The sequence below is a fragment of the Diceros bicornis genome, chromosome 39, assembly GCF_020826845.1.
Source record: "Diceros bicornis minor isolate mBicDic1 chromosome 39, mDicBic1.mat.cur, whole genome shotgun sequence".
NCBI lineage: Eukaryota > Metazoa > Chordata > Mammalia > Perissodactyla > Rhinocerotidae > Diceros > Diceros bicornis.
The window spans coordinates 24,647,699-24,665,941 of NC_080778.1; the positions used below are offsets into that span (position 1 = coordinate 24,647,699).

Here is an 18,243-nt window from a genome sequence, read left to right on the forward strand (position 1 = left end):
ATATGAAAAATATGTATTTTAATAAGAAAAAGAGGACACCCATCAATTAATTTGACCTTATAAAATATGAACAGTGTTATTTATATAGGGAAAAGGAACTCTTCGAGAATCTCACACACTCAGTTAATCCTCAATAAAAATCATTGTGCAGTCAGAGGAACTCAACAAGAAGGAGAACTGTGCTGTTTCTTTTCCTACGCAAGTATGAACAACTATATTCTTGGTTTTAATGTTTAGAAAAATCTCAAATCGTTCAATCAGATGTAAATACCAACTGAAATTATATTCTTCCTTTGGCCAATAATGTCTTAATTGTGAACTACAGAAGTAGGACAATGTAATTAGGTTCCGTCGCACACAGAATTTTGTGCCTATGCTCTATTTATTCCAAAAGAGATTTCTTGTCAAAATTTGATTATAAATATGAGTCATGTAAAAATATCATTATATAAGAAGCATATACATACATTTAAGTATTATTTACATACCAGCTATAAAAATATGTATATTTCCTAAGTCAGACAGAGAAAGACAAATACCATATGATTTCACTCGTATGTGGAAGATAAACAAACAAACACATAGATACTGAGAACAGATTTGTGGTTACTAGAAGGGAAGAGGGTGAGGGGGAGAGTGAAAGGGGTAAAGGGGTACATATGTATGGTGACGGATAAAAACTAGACTATTGGTGGTGAACATGATGCAGTCTATACAGAAACTGAAATATGATAATGTACACCTGAATTTACATAATGATATAAGATAATATGACCTCAATAAAATAATTTTTTTTAAAATGCTTAACCTAAATCTTTACATCTAATTCCCAGTTTATAGAAAACATAGGAATTACAGGAACAAGTTAAATGACACGCCACTTGGAAGCTAATGGACAAATCCAGACGGTAGGACATTCTACCACACAAATGACCCACTCTCTTCAATAAGTCAACGTCACGAAAGACTCTTAAAAGACATAACAACCAAATACAAGGTGTGGACCTTGACTGGACCCTGAATTAAACAAACTAGCAGCAAAAGCCATTGGGTGAATGAGTAATTGGAGTCATGTGAATATGATCCGGGTATTGGATGATAATAAGGAATTGTTAACTTTATTACGATCTTATACTTAGGAAAAAATATCCTTAATTAAAAATTATATATATGTGCATTTCCAAATATAGTTTCTGTCAAGTTGGACTGACTGTATGTCCTGGGCTGCACAAATAAGGGAAAGTACCATCCAGAGGCAGCACTAGACTGCAGGCATTTGGTCCCTGGATCTGAACCCAGAGAAGCTGATACGGAGGGTAGGCACTCTTAGGCCAATATAACATATTGGCAAAATGTGGCACAAGCCTTAGTTTTTTAAATTAACTTTAAGCCTTGATTATTTCCAGAACTGCCTTGAGTAGTCATCTAGTTCAACCAGCTCACATTGCCAATCAGGAAACCGAAATCCAGAACCGTTACAGGATTGTCCCAAGGTTCCCCAACAGTAATGAGAGAGCTGGGCTGGCACCCAAGTTCCTCATTCTGTCTCCAAAGTAGTTAATTTCATTCATTTAAGAAAATGTGCTAGATACAACAGTATTTTAAAATGTGCAAAATTATTGTTCTACAGTGTTTAAAATAATTTTGAGTTTTGAAAATTATTGTATATCTTTTCTTTATAAGCCAAAAGGGCTACAAAGTATAAGATGCTTCTACAATATATTTTCCAAAATGTAACATTTTTAAGAGTGCAAAGTGCGATGTTCATAAAGTCTAATTTATGTCTCTTGAAATGTGTTTAATTGGCAATAAGCCTTTTCAAGAGAGAGAAATTACAGTCCCTTTCCACTAAAGTCTCATTAAATTACTTATCTGTGTCCTTAATGCAAACATTCATTCTTTTGCATTAAAAAAAAATCTATTGAAGAGGGAGATGTAGTTTGGTACCAATTATAGCCTGAATATGGTTGATTTTTAAAATCTTATTCCAGCATGGTAGAATCTTACCTGGGTCAGAGGAACAGAATACAAGCTAAATATGGAAATAAAGAATGGGCTCAATATTTATTGAGTTACTATTTACCAAGTTTTATGTTAGACACTTTGAACACTTTATTTCACTTTAATTTTATTGCAGACAGATTGATTCCACACATCTAGTTTGACTCTTTTGCTAAATCCCTTTAAAACAAGAATAAACGAGATGTTGTGAAGAAATAAACACATAAAACCACAAGAAAGAACAGGAGGAAAGATAACAACAAAATTGTGGAAGCCGAAAAGCAATTGGTTAATTATTGAATAATTTAGCAGACTTGAAAAAAACTAAGTCCTAAGGCCAGCATTGGAGAAAGCTGAGAACAGACTGGAATTACACTACAGGATCTCCACCAGGCTCAGAAACTGGTATCACCATGAACTTCTGGACGTGGCTGAAAGGAATACGGAGAAGTGGTTGCAAGTCTGTTTAAGAAGCAGCCAGACCCTCAGATTCATTTTCCCACTCGGCTTAGCTGGGAAACTTCCTCTCCCCAGTCCTGAATAAGATTGGAGGTTTATTCTCTGGGGAAGATTAAACAAGTCTCTGGACTGGGAGACACTCAGAGAATTAAATGAAGAGCTCCTAGAAAATAATGACAGCAGAAATAAAAAGTAAACAGCAGTGATGGATGATGAAGTAAGTTGAGAAAATCTGTTAGACTTGAGAGCAAAAAAAAAAGACAGACAAAGATATGCAAAATATAAAAGACTCAGGCCAGGGTTCCAATATCTGAATAATAGGAGTTCCAGAAAGAAAAAGAAGAAATCATCAGAGGAATAATTCAAGAAATTTACTTGCAAAGAAGTACCCAAGTTTGCACAATTAAAAAGTCTGCTTACTGAGAGCTTAGCAAAATGGATAAAAATAGACCCATGTCAAGACATACCATTATGAAACTTCATAATATTGGAAACAAAAAGATTCTACAGGCTTCTTCAGAGTGGGGGAAAAACCGACTCAAACGTCGAGGAACAGGAGCCATATTGGCTTTGGCTTCTTAAGAGCAACCCTGAAAGCCACACATTCTTCAAAGGAGATTTAGACATTTGTGAACAGTTAGGGATGTGAAATAGCATTTACACAGGCATATGAAGAAACATGTGGAATACTGACCTTATCAAAATTATAGTATAACTATACTGGGAGGATTGAACAATAGAAGAGATGTCACTGAGATTTGTCGGGGGAGAGGAAGAAAAAAGAGCTAAGTCTTCATATTTCTTGGTGTGAAATCAATAGATAATACCTAAAACTAAAACCAAGAAGTAGCAATATAATCATATTATTTATCATTTACCTGAAGGGAATTAGCAAATAATCAGCTTAAAGGTGTGAAAGTGGTTGCCTGTGGAAAGACCAAATTGGGGGAAATGTCGGGGTAGAGGGAGCAGGCATACTTCTTTTCATAATAAAACTTGTAGATCTACTAGACTCATTAAACATATGTATGTATATCTTGGCTAAAATTTAAAACTAAAATGTACCACATAAACCCCCTAAACATGGTCACACCACGTAATGGGTGTGAATTTCTATAAAAGGATATCCTTAGTCCCTCTATTGGGGCAGAGTATTTATCAGCTTATCTCTCTTGGTCTGAATATTGAGAGGTACCAGAATGTTCTCTTCTACCTGACATGTTCTCTATGTTGCCCTATGTTCTAGTGTGCCCTGAACAGTCCTATTTTATACCTGTTGTGCAGGCTAATTATTAAAAGGACCTCCATTTACTCTCAAAATTATCCTGATTGGACCAAATTATTTGGTCAGCTTAATATTGCTATCACATCTCCATACATTTGTACTTGTATTCTCCATACCTTGAATTCCCTCTCCCAAATGTCTTCCTGGAAAAAAAAAAATCCTTCACATTTCTGTTCAAGTTGTCCTCATAAAGATTTCCTTGAACTAAAGATGTCTCCTCCTGTCCCTCATTACACTGCATTTACAACTTCATTATAGCAATTATCTCACTACATCGCAGCCATTTATGTGCTTCCACAAGAACACGAGTTCCTGAGAGCAGGATCATTGTCTCTCCATCTTTGATTGTCCAGCACTGAACACAGGGCCTCTGCAGAGTAATCCACCCAAATCATACTGAATGAATGAACTTGCCACATTATATAAAATTTAATTGTTAGATATTTGCATTCTTGAAAGTCTTATCATTATGAAGGATACTGACAATCAATTCTGATAAGATTTATCGCAACCATAGAAAAAAGTCCAGGCATAATTCCATTCCCATAGTTTGTGATTACGAATTATTGGGAGAGTTTGAGTATCTCTATCATTACATATGCTCAAACATATATCCTATTGTGTGTATCTATTTCAGCAGCTAAGATAAATTCACAACGTAATTTAGCATTATACATAATCAGATGAATAGAGCAAGCAGAGAGCAATTAGATGTTTTCAATTCAATAATGAAATATATGAATGTCTTTTCAATTCTTTTCTTATAAACTGAATTCACATTTTTATCTTGTCTGGTTTCAAGTGAGGGTGAATTGTGGTTGGAATTTATAAAGGGAGTTTGACATGATTGAAGGTACATAAAAATCTTCCTTTTTTTAATTCTAAACTACTGTCTTTATTGGAATAATCATAGAAGTTCTCAAACTTTTATGTTCATGAGAATCATATAGAGAGGCTGGAAAAAAAAAAAAAAAAGGATTCCCAGGACTTGGTGGAGTCTATGAATCGGTATTTTAAAAAAATCATAACACCCAATGGATTTTTATTTTTAAAAATCACACCACTCAATGGATTTTCAAGTAGGTGACTGTGAGACTGTGAAATGTGAGAAATACTGGAGTTTGATGGCACTCATTAAAAGCAAAGATATGGCACCAGGTCCACCATAAACAATTTTTATTTATTACCAAGTTCCCAGTTATCTCTGTTATAGAGATACATACATAGAGGAACAAAGAATACTATTAAGTCCAAAACTGTGATGAGTCTGAGACTTCATCCCATTTATATATGTATATAGGTATGTGTGTCTGTGTGTATTATACATTATACCTCAGATGTAAATATATATATTTATCACATACTATATACTACTTATATATTCTGTATTTTATATTATATATGTATATATTTTTACACCTGGGGAGGATAATAGCAGGTTGAATTATCTGAGAATTCAGTAGGATAGATGCTTAGATGTAAAACTAAGTTGCTTAAGAAAATCTAAAAATGTAACCTTTCTTGCACACACTATGAATGAACTATGAGTACACATGAACTATGCCTACATGAACTATGATTCATACTCATCCCACATTCAGCTATGACACTATATACGGAGCTTAAGAAAAGCCTCCTTTAAAAATTAAAACATCTACTTGGGGAGCAAAGGCTTTCAGAGTGAGAGGTGAGCCCCACACAGGTCCTCCTAGTCTTTTCATTCGAGGTCAGGTGGCAGAAGTGCCCAGGCTGACTGTCTGCCTCTGTTCTACTCAGAAAAAATGATCTGCCCCCATGCACACAGCCTGCACCAACACTCTCATAGGTATAGAAGCCGGTAATGGTTCATCACTTTGGATGTCATGTATATCTTGATAACCCCAATTTTATCTCTCCCTTTCCAACCTCTTCTCAAAACTCCATACATCAAATTGATTTCCTTTCTGCAATCTAACATACATTTCAAATGTAATATGTCTAAAACAGAATTTTTATCTCCATCCCAACTCCAAATCATTCATCTCCTAGTCTTCCCCATCTCAGTAACCAGCAACACCATTAATCCAGTTGCTCAAAAAATCAAGGATCATGCTTAACTCCTCTATTCCTCATGCCCTGCATCCAAGCCACCTGCAAGGCCAACACAGCACAAGTTTAAAAGAAAGGTGTGTCCAAGGAGAATATTAATTCCCTAAGACTATGATGAAGTTGCATTCTCTCTCTCTCCTACCCCTCACAACGCTGTTTGTATTAATTACATCTCTCATTCAAAGCAACACAATTTTTAAGAATATGAGAATGCATTCCTTTATCTATGGTACAAACACTGCAGGTTCTATAATAAATAATATTTATATAATATTTTAAATGTTGGATATTGGTTTTAAATTTTAAATCACCAAAGTATGAAAGACAGTTATATTTGCTAAATTAAATGTAAATTCTATAAACCTTGAAAATGTAAAAGTAATGAAAAACAGGAGTTAATAGGTGGAAGTAGGTGTGGAGGAAAACACAGGGGCAATAAATCTCTGGTCTTACATAGTAGGAAATCGAGGCATTGTCAAAAATTCATGGATCAAGAAATAGAATTTTTATGAAGTTAAACAGAAAAATAATTTTTTTTAAATGAGCCTGGTAGGGATTGGGTGGGGAGAAAAGACAAGCATAAGTGAGCAAAATTTCTCTAACGTCATAGAGGAGAATCAATAGCTATTTTTAAATTGGCATATTAACAAATAAAGTATATGCAGATTATTTAAGGCGTGGATTTAACCTCCAGAAAAACTAACTATAAAATGGTTAAAAACAATTACTTCTGATGAGCAGGAATGAAGGAAAGTGTACTGAATCTTACTTTTCATTTAGCATCCTCTTCTGTGTTTGAATTTTTATTATGGCACATAGGCTGGCATAATAATTAAACAAATACATAAATATATTAATAAATAATAGAGTAAATGATCACATCCAACGTAGTTTTATGTCTAGATTTTCACATATGTTTATCTGAATAAGATTTTATAAAGAGACACTAATTTTTGTTTCACTGTTGGTCAGAAGCATAAAAGAGACAAATGCTAATCTAAGATATTTTATTCCAATCTTTATTCTTAACCCACTATGTAAGCACAAAGATTGGTTAAAGTCTATCAGGTCAAAATGGGTTGATGCCAGAGTAGGTATTTAATAAAAGAATTCTATAAGAGGAATCCTTGATACTGAGAACCAGTAAAGCTCATACAGTGAATCACTGTAATTTATCTCCTCAGAGTACTGCAGGCTTGTGTACCCCTCCAAAGGGAGACACTGCCGTTTTGAACACAGTAAATACTTCCGTTGTCCTAATGCTGCCTCTCGTCCTACTTCTAGGCTTATAAACATGGCACTATTTTTACCTTGAATAATGCATGGCTTGGTGGCCTGCAATATTAAAATAGAAGTCTGTTGTGTGCTTCATCTCATCGGTGTGCCCAGTGGCCTCGATCCAGTGTCCTATCGGAAGACAATAAACGCCATCCACCAAGTTGTTTTCATTGTAAGTGCAGCACCGGTCGTGGTGAGGCCCATTGCCTGGAAGCAGGAGAAATGACAAACAGAGCAATTAAATCAATGTTTTGCTTGAACAGCCACAAAGTGGCTGATACAAAATTAATAGTAAGATGAAAATAAATGTAAAGCTGCTTAATCTACACATTTCAGTATGAACAAAAATAGACTAGAGTGCGAGCGAAAACAGTAGAAATTTGTAAAGAGCTACTTATGAATTTCATAGAGTTCTGTGCTCCCTTTGAATACATGGATATTTCCAAAAGTGTATTAACTCTCAGAATTTCATAGTACTTCTCTGTCCAAAGAACCCACTGCGAGTCATTCTGCAGCCTGATTAGCTGCTGAAAAGGAATTTTAAAGCCATTAATATCCCTGTATTACATACTTTTATCTTTCTGGTAGGCGAATTCATGAAAAATCAGTCATAAAGTATTTTTATGATCAGCTCACACAATAAATAAATCTAAAAAAATAAATACATTAATAAAGAACAAAACAAATGATCATATCCAATCTAGTTTGTACGTAAATCAGTGGTTAGTATTATCTTCAGATGGGGAAACTATCACAGAGATTAACCAGCTTGCCCAAGGTGACAGAATTAGTAAGTGCAGAGCAGTAGTAACCCCGAGACCCCTAGTCCCCACCTTTCAGGCACCTGATACCTTCATGCTGTTTTCTGCCTACTTCACAAGCACCAAGACACACCATTCTCCTTCCAGAGAGTGGAACAAAAGAGGCAGAGACAGAGGAACACGTCTCTGAAAACACTATTTCCCTACATCACAATTCGGCCCAGTATCAACTACACTAGTAAACAGATCCTTTATTTCTATGAAAATTATAACTCATATATTATTTTCACTAGCCCTTCTTATGTGACCACCCCATTTCAAATCATCCTTTAACTAATTTAATGGTTAATTTCTATTTTTTTTTTTTTTTGTGAGGAAGATCAGCCCTGTGCTAACATCTGCCAATCCTCATCTTTTTTTGCTGAGGAAGACTGGCCCTGGGCTAACATCCGTGCCCATCTTCCTCCACTTTATATGGGACGCCGCCACAGCATGGCTTGCCAAGCGGTGCCTCGGTGAGCACCCGGGATCCAAACCGGCGAACCCCGGGCCGCCGCAGCGGAGCGCGTGCACTTAACCGCTTGCGCCACTGGGCAGGCCCCTGGTTAATTTCCATTTAACGGTCATTAATAAGAAAAACACATAAGCAAAATAAAAATAGGAATAAGTCACATTTGCCATGAATATGAAATCTTGACTCATTTGTTCTTTGCTCTGTCTTATAAAATATTTTACCTAAAGTTATTTGGCATAAAATCTCAAAAAACATCCTTAAGTCATTGGGCGATTCTTTAGGATATAAATCCCTTCCATCAAATAGAAGGTACAGGATGGCTCCCTTAATAAAACATGACTGATCTTGCTAGGTCAGACTCCTTTTTTCTCTTGATGGCTATAAAGCACGACACCAACTGCTCCATTAACCCTGATATTTAACAGATGAACATCAAACCACACTAGCAATCCCTCTTCTAGAAATATATCCAACAGAACTATAACAATAGTAAAGAAAGATACATAGAGATACATATGTGTAGCAATACTATTTTAATAGCAAATACTGTAAACTATATAAATTTATCTATTCATTCTTCCATGAATATTTTTTCCATGAATATTCTTCCATGAATACGCCCACTACACAACAGGCTCTGTGCTAAGTATGTTAGGGATTTAGGTATTTACCATAAAAGCAATAAAAAAATTGAAATATTTTGGGGGACAGCCCTGTGGTGTAGCAGTTAAGGGCGCGTGCTCCACTGCTGGCGTCCTGGGTTCGGATCCTGAGCGTGCACCGAGGCACTGCTTGTCAGGCCATGCTGTGGCGGCATCCCGTAGAAAGCGGAGGAAGATGGGCACAGATGTTAGCCCAGGGCCAGTCTTCCTCAGCAAAAAGAGGAAGATTGGCATAGATGTTAGCTCAGGGCTGATCTTCCTCACAAGAAAAAAAAATTGAAATAGTTTAAGCAGGCACATGACATGACCAAATTTTTATGTTGAAAATATCTCTCTGGTTACAGAACAAAAAATTAAATCAAGCATAACGAGATTAGAAGCAGAAAGTCCATTTCAGAAAATACTGCATTAGCCCAGGTAGCAGTTGATGAAAACTTGGGAGTAGAAATGGAAAGGAGTGATCAGATTCAGGAGGGGAAAGCCACAGGACTTGGTCATTAACTGGATACAGGAGGGGAAGGAGAAAGGGAATCAATAATTCTCTTTCTATTTGCCTAGGCTTCTGGCAAATATAACTCAATCTAGAGTGGCATCATTCACCGAGATGTGAACTCTGGAAGAGGTTGGAAGGGAAGACCATCAGTCTGGTTTTGGTATGCTGGGCTTGGAGTGCTGTTTAGATACAAAAGGAGACATCAAGGAGAGAGCTGGAATTATTGGTTTGACACTCAGACCAGGGATCTGAACTAGAAAAATAAATGTATGAGTCATCTAAGTGTAAATAGTAATTGAGACAAGGATACAGATGAGTCACAAAGAAAAACAATATTGATTGAGAAGAAAAGTTTCTAGAACCAAGTCTAAAAGCATCCCAACATTTAATAGCTGGATAGAGAAGGATGAGATTACAAAGGATGCGCAGAAAGAGAGGCTGGAGAGGAAAAGTAGGAGTGAGTAACTGAGGTAGGGGAGCATGACTGAAAGTGTGAACAGAAACTAAAACCTGTATGGATGCATGTCTGACTGTTAAGAGTAGTTACATCTGGAGAACGGATTTGGGATGGGGGGACTATTTTACTCTAAACTATTCTGAATTCATAGGATTTGTTACAAAGAGCAGGTATTACCTCTTAGTTTAATAAAATAATATCTGTGGCTCCCACTGTTCAGTACAATAGACTTACAACAATTCAAATGTTATAACTTAATTGAATATAATTACTGAGGAGCTCAAATATACATAAATTACAATGTTCAAGAAAAATTATTTCTGGAACATCAATTTTCTAAGAATTCTTCATTCCTAGAATTGGTTTTTTTAATTACTCATTTTTAAACACACAAGTTTTAGAAGTGGAGGCGGAGTAAAGAGCTGGAACTCCCACCCACTCAGTAGTAAGCAGGAGTCCAATCCCTTCAGTTGTCAGTGGAGACTGGGTGGGAAACCTGGATAATGAGGTGTCATTCCCACCCTCCTGCTGGAGCAGTGTCAGAGGAACCCAGTTAAACCAGAAGGTTTGAATGAGATCCAGAGTCTTATTATATTCCCAAAATGTCCAGGTTTCAATAGAAAGTCACTCATTATATCAAAAATCACAATTCTCAAACTGAGTGAAAAAAAAATGCTTGAAAGATGCCAACATCAAGATGACAGAGATGTTAGAATGATCTGACAAAGATTTTAGGCTTCAACAACCCATCAGAATCTATTTGAAACCAATGAAAAAATCAGAAAGTCTCAGCAAAGGAATAGAAGACGTAAAGAAGAACCAAATGGAAATTTTAGAACTGAAAAATGTAACAGTTGAAATAATAACCTCAGTGGATAGATTCAAGAGTGGAATGGAGGGCACAGAGGAAAGAATCAGCAAGCTGCAAGATGGAACAATAGAAATGACCCAGTCTAAACAACAGAGAAAAAAGAAACTGAAAAAAAGAACAGAGCCTTAGGGACCTGTGGGACTATAACAAAAGATCTAATATTCTTATAATTGGAGTCCTAGAAGGAGAGAAGAAAGTGTGGCTGAAAAATACTTGAGGAAATAATGCCTGAAAACTTTCCAAATTTGCCAATAAGCCTAAACCTACAGATTCAAGAAAACAAACAGGATAAACATGAAGAAATCCAAGCCACAACCATCATAATTAAATCTCTGAAAACTAAAGACAAAAAAAAAGTAGCCAGAGAAAAACAATTTAGGAGAACAGCAATTCTAATGTCAGTAGGTTTCTCGAAAGAATGGCCAACAGAAGATACCTAAACAGAAAGGAAATCGGTGAACGTCATGTAGAGAAACAGGATCACTCCTACACTGCTGAAGGGAATGTGAAACGGTACAATCACTCTGGGAAAATGTTTGGCAGTTTCTTAAAAAAAAAATTAAACTTGCAAGTACCATACAACATACATACAACCCAACTGACTCCTGGCATTTATCCCAGAGAAACTAAACTTCTATTTGCACAAATACCTGTAGAAGAATTGTTATAGCAGCTTTGTTCATTATAGTCAAAACCTAGAAGCAACCCAGATGTCCTTCAGTGGGTGAACGGTTTAATGAACTGTGGTACAGCCATACCATGATTTAGCCATAAAAAGGAAGACCTATTTATACATGCAACAACCTAGGTAAATCTCCAGAGAATTATGCTGAGTGAAAAAATGCCAATCCCAAAAAGTTACTTACTGTATGATTCCATTTATATAACATTCTTGAAATGAAAAAATTTATAGAGATAGAGAACAGATCAGAGGTTGGGGGACTATGGGGGAGAGGAAAGCAGGTATGGCTATAAAAAAGCAACATGGAGATCGTTGTGGTGATGAAAATGTTACCATCGAGGGAAACCATAAAAGTTACACAGGATCTTTCTGTATTATTTCCTACAACTGCATGTGAATATACAATTACCCCAAAATAAAAAGTTTAATTAAAAACTAAATCTTGGTGTGTTTTTTTTCCCAAATAGACTGGAAAAGTTTTAGGTCTCCAATTCACTTAGGACTGGCCTAAGAGTATAGTATATAACACATTGTTTACTAGCACAGTGATCATTTATGCTTAGAAGTTTAGTTAACGTTTCCAGATCTCATCTACCTTATAAAAGAGTCAGTTGCATATGTTGTTAACAAGGTTAAAGGTGTAACTTTGCAGCAGGCGTTGGGAGGGGGCGGGGCAGGCAAGTAGGAGTGAATTATCTGTCCAGCTTGGAGCTGGCCATTGCCAGTTATTCATTAGCATTAATTTAAAAGAAATAAACATCGTTTCTTATGGCTGAGTAGTATTCCATTGTGGTGATGGGTTGTAATTAGTATTTTGGTGGTGAACATCATGTAATCTATGCAGAAATAGAAGTACAATGATGTACACCTGAAACTTTTACAATGTTATAAACCAATGTTACTGCAATAAACAAAAAATTAAAAAAAAATAAAAATAAAAATAAAAAAAGAGTAAAAAAATAAAATAAAATAAAATAAATAAACATACAAATAGCTCACTAAGGTGAAATAAACTAATCTGGGCTATTGGCAGAAAAGTGGAAAATGATTGGTTTAATTAACAGTAAACACTATTTCCTTAGAGCAGATTTGGCCATCACGTTATTTGTTCATCAAGGCAAGAGAGGTAAGTTAAAATGAAGTGAACAAATGTGAAGGAGTAAGAGGCCTGCTTTCTGGCACTCCAATTAAAGCCACAGAAGTAAGAAAACTCAGAACTTAAAAAAATCAGAACTAATGCATTATTTTACATAGTTCTATAAGTTTGAAAGTTCAGGTTAAAATGAATTTTTTTAAATAAATTTAAAAGTTTTGAAATTATACTGGACAAGCAAAATCTATTGGATAGTGTGGTCTACTTAAAATTAAAATTCTAATTATTATTCATATGTTATTTTATTTGAATCTCCTCTCTTTGGAGTTTAATTACTTTGCAGTTTTTACTTCTAGCACATGAACATAAATTCTGACCCTAACACATTAATCTTTAAGTTTAGCTAGTAATTCACCCAAATTGGATCTGTCTCATGCCCCGTCTGTTACTACCTCAGACACTATCGGTGCATAAAGCTGTACAAACACGGTGTAATCATTACCAACTCTCTGGCATTTTGATATTAGGTTTTAATGGCAAAAGCAAAACAAAATAAAACACAGAAAATCTTTTTGTTCAACCAACTGCCTCTTAGAGAGAGTGGATCTATTGAGCACTTTGATAAATTACAACATGCAGTGGTAGAAAATAGCTGAGTTTGCAGGTAGTGATGGGAGATAGCTGAACTGCAGCACAGACTAGAGGACTTGGGTGTGATCAAGGAAGGAGAGGATGGGGAAATAGAATGTGAAGATGAAGGAGGAGAAGGAAAAGTGAGATGGAGAAGGAGATGAGAGAAGACAAGATCCAGCTGGCAAACTACATACGGTGAAGTGGATAATCAAAACACGCTGGTCGTGAGACCACCAAAGAGCAGGTCAGGGCAAGCATTTTAAGACTTAATTTGAGGTTGTCTGTCCTTCTGTAATATTCCTCTCTTCTCCTCCTCCCCAAACTTCAATGTAACCTACTACACTCACACACAAATTTCTTGTGTGGAGAGAGAGAAGCTAGTCCACTAATGAAAATTTATAAAGTGGAATTCCTTGCCTACGTTGACCTGATATAGAACAGGGCACCATAAGCAGGGACACACGAAGCTGCATCTACTCAGCGGAGCAGAAGCAGGAAAGCAAAGTCAATGATGGCCATGAGGATATAAACCTTCCCCGCTACACAGGCATCTTAGAGCAGGCTCCATCCTCCCCAATCTACAGGAACAGGGACTGAGTCCATCTTTATATATACGTATCATAAGGAGGAAGACCACAGTTAAAATCTAACTTATGCAATGATAGAGTCTTTACAAGCTTCAGGATCTGCACACACACAGCAGAATAAAGTGTTAAGGAAGAAAACAATGAGATCTAATAAGAAAATAATAAATAATGTGACAGAATATTTTTATTTACAAGATTTTTATCTCATTTGATTAAAGGATTGCATAGATCTTAAATGCAAAAGGTAAGTAGATAACACTTTATGTTAACGGCAAAAATAATGAAATCTGGCTAATAAAAATTAGGAAACCAATGACTACCTAGGGGTATGAAGAAAGTTCTACACTAACTCTGGTAGGTAGGTAGACAAAAGCCCAGTTCCTGTATAAGAATATTACATTAAAATAATAGGTGTTTTATATAGTTAAGAGTACTATGCCTGGAGCTGAAGCTGAAACAACTCCTAGGAAAAAATCCAATACGAAATAATCCAACAAATTCAGGAAAGAGCTATGCAGGTTTTGATTAAACATAATAATGATGACTACAAAGACAAATAAGTGGCCCACTTAGCCATGATGTAAATAGGAATTAGATTTAGAGATGATAAGGTTTTTCTACAATAGATATGAAAATATTATTTGTTAAGGAGGCTAGAGTTTGGAGAACCAGCAAAAAAAATATCAAATGTGACAGGGTGATTATGGTGATGAATCAAACATTTGGCTCAGGGGTGTGTGGGTGGGTGGGGGTGCGTGTGTATGTGCATGCATGCATGCATAGGTAGGGGTGTGTGTGTGTGCGATTGTCTTTCAAGGTAGGAAACTGATTATTATTGATGATGGCTATTTTTATGGCAAATAGTAAGTTGAATTGTGGGATACATAAGCATCATCCTTTCTGTACATCTGTACATGTAAACTCGTCCACCCCTTTTAGTAAAAAATGAACCACTCAGCCTAAGACAATTACAGGACAGAACTATAAGTCATTGGGCTCACACCTTTGTACATAACCTTTAGCCTCATTGGCTCTCATTAAGAATCAGACTTAAGACCATTCACATATGCTTCAAATTCTATGAGACAATCAACAAAAGTCCTTGAGACAGTTGTTTAGTAGGCAGGTGTGATGTGTTGGTGCTCTCAAAGGTGAGCTTGAGGTGTGCAGACAAGGGGCACAGCAGGAGTGATTAATAAGCTTGGCCTTGGATTTACTCTCTGCCAAGCCTCCAGAGGGGATCTTTTATGTAAAATTCCCAGAAGAGCCTTGATCAGTTCCAGCTAAGAATTTTAAGCAAAAACTTCATTAACACCTGCCAAATCATACAGAGCAGAAAATATTAGGAGAGAAAACTTCCAGGATTAGAGAAAGATATGGGTGTAATGGAGGCTTAGATTAAACTGGGTTGAAGAACTATAATAGGAAAAAAACATGGGAAAAGCAAAATCCAATAGTTCTTTTCTTAAAAGATTTACTAATAATTTAATATCTCATTGTTATGTACTAAATTATGTTCCCCACAAATGTATGTGTTGAGGTTCTAACCCTCAATGTGACTGTTTCTGGGGAAAGGACCTTTAAAGAGATAAGTAAGGTTAAATGAGATCATAAAGGTGGAGCCCTAATCCAATAGGACTGATGCCCTTATAAGAAGGGCAAGGGATACCAGAGACCACTCTCTCCATGCAGGCATAAAGAAAAGGCCGTGTGAGCACATAGCGAGCAGGCAGCCATCTGTAAGCCAGGAAAACAGTCCTCACCAGAAACCCAATCTGTTGGCCCCCTGATCTGGGACTTCTGGCCTCCATAACAGTGAGGAAATAAATTTCTGTCATTTAAGCCACCCAGTCTATGGTATTTTGTTATAGCAGCCTGAGCAGACTAATGCACTCATTCATGTGAAATATTCTAGAGTTTAATCCAGTTAATATCCAAATATTATTGAAAGCCTGTTATGTATCCAGTGCTGTAGTAAACAGAGGTAAACAAGTGAAATTTAAAACATGATTCCCACAATGAATGGACCATTGTGGGTTAGACAAAGGTTACACAAAGCAGTTAGTGAATGAAGCAAAACTAAACTAAATTATGAAAATAATTTTAGAACTATATGATAAGATACATAAACAGAATATTCAAGGATTGCAAATAGGCTTCATCTCTGATGCTGTTTTCAATATATGACGACTGGAATGCTATGTTGAGATGTATTTTAAGGAGTAGTTGGCTCACTAGGAAACAAAATTAATAGATTTGTGATGTGTCCGTGGATGTAGAAGACTGAAAAACAGTGATGGTTGTATCACTGTGAGCTAGAATTACTGAGAAAGGGTTTGTGAAAGAGGGATGGGTCTCAGCTGTGACAACAGGGTATGTTTTAGATACCTAACCAAGGGCACAACAATGTATGAATGAGTATGATTCAAAGCAGGAAATAGATACAAAGAACAAATCTGTTTATTTCAGTGGGTAGAGTGATAACATAATATGGACGCATCGAGGGTCCATATTACTTACCAAATTCTAAAGCAAGCACTGTACAACCACTGGATTTCATGACTTGAAAAAGCAGAGAACAGAATTACCACTTCTCTAGCCATTATTTAAGAAGTCAGATTTTTTTTTAATCAGAAGATTTGTATTAATTAGTGATTCATGATGAGAAACACTCTCAAAATGAGAAGCATCTCAAAGATTGAAGATTCTCTTGATATACATCCCAAACAATGGCATTACCAGGCAATTATGCTTCCATTTAAAATTAAACACAATAACAAGGCCCTTCTTTTTACATAATTTTTAGAGAGAATCTGAAACTTAGATTGTTCTTAATAGGCTTGACTCAAAGCACCAAGACTGAGTTATTAATAATTCATTCAACGCGATGATAATCTAGAGGGAAGCGAAAAGATTTGACCACCTGATTTGAAGCGATCAAATCTTTTGGTAGCTAATTATGCCATGACTCAAGAGATTAAACAAGAAGATCAGCATATTAAAATGCTCCATCTCTGCATAATTGGATATATTTGCTGGTTATTGCATTTACTTTCTATGTCACACGCAGAGATGTTTATTCATGTGTTTAATAAATTTTTATTTAATTGCTCTAATAATTTTTAACGTTGATTTTCTGACTGTCATTAAACAATTTTTATAGTAGTGTCTAGACTTGTTGTTGTTAAATTGGCAGGTCAATTTTTCTCTCCATAGCACTCCCAGAATTGACTAGAAATTTCATTGTGTTTCATCATCTGAAAACAAATCTAAGTCACACTATAAAAACAGATAAAGCATCTATATTAGTGTTAAACTCACTATATCAAGCAAAAGCTTCCAACCAGATTTCACTACTTCATTTGTCATACCTTGAAGCCCACTACAAAAGCTCCCATGTCACGATCTTTGCATACTTTAAGTAAACAATGCTGAGGCAGAAGGCGATACCTTCCCTAGTGGCCATATCTCAAGAGTGGCCAACATTTACATGCAAAGAACACAGAATAATCATATTCATCCCAGAAACTCTGAAGAACATTGAGGATTATTTTATATTTAATCCCATCCTAACCCAACTAGCCCAGCTGACACGCATTTTAGCAGTTGCATAATAAGTAAATGTTTGGCCATGAAATCTCTCTTCAATTAAGATTTTCTAGAATGTGGACGACATGGTTTAATGAAACATTCCCTTGAGCTGATCTAGTTCTGATATGAAAACCATCTCTAGCTTCATGCTTTAGTTTCTTTCAGGGCAAAAGTATTTTTTGATCTTATAGAGATACAGCTGATGTGAACATCATACGGGCACTGCTCTCGTTACTGAAAGGAAACTAGAAATGCACAGCTAATTGAAATAGAGGATAGAGTGGTCAAATATAACTTTTAAAGACAAAATTCTTTCTGAGTTTGATAAGCCAGACTGTTTTAAACCCTTTTAATGAGACAGTATAAGCTATAAAAATAAAAGAGGGTCAATTAGGGAGATTATCTTAAAATTTACCATAGTCATGAACTACACATGTATAAGAAACAGCAGAAGAAGGATTTTGCTTCTCTTAGGACGATGTCTGATGGCAAGCAACAGAAAATCTGAAGCAACAGTGACTTCAACAAATACAAATCTCTCTCTCACATAACAAGAGGTGCAAGCCAGGCAGCCCAGAACTGGTGCAATATCAAGGGTTTTCTAAATGTCTGCTTTGCCATCCTTCACACATTGACTTTGTTGTCATGCTGGGCGCCTCATGTTCAAAGGGTGACCTCTGGGCATCATGTCTGGACACTCCACTACCTAGCTTTTGTTCCTTTTCTTGAGAAAACTGAAAGCTTTCCTGGGAGCCTCACCTGAGACTTCTTACATCTCATTAGCCAGA

General features: G+C 36.1%; 1 protein-coding gene across 1 annotated transcript in view; it reads right to left on the reverse strand.

Moving 5' to 3' along the window:
- The window catches only part of EPM2A (EPM2A glucan phosphatase, laforin), an 83,687-nt gene that overhangs the window by 42,186 nt on the left and 23,258 nt on the right, over nucleotides 1–18,243 (reverse strand). The window contains exon 2 of the mRNA XM_058534227.1: nucleotides 7,144–7,318. Coding sequence (XP_058390210.1) covers nucleotides 7,144–7,318 — 175 coding nt within the window. The remainder of the gene's footprint in view (nucleotides 1–7,143; nucleotides 7,319–18,243) is intronic.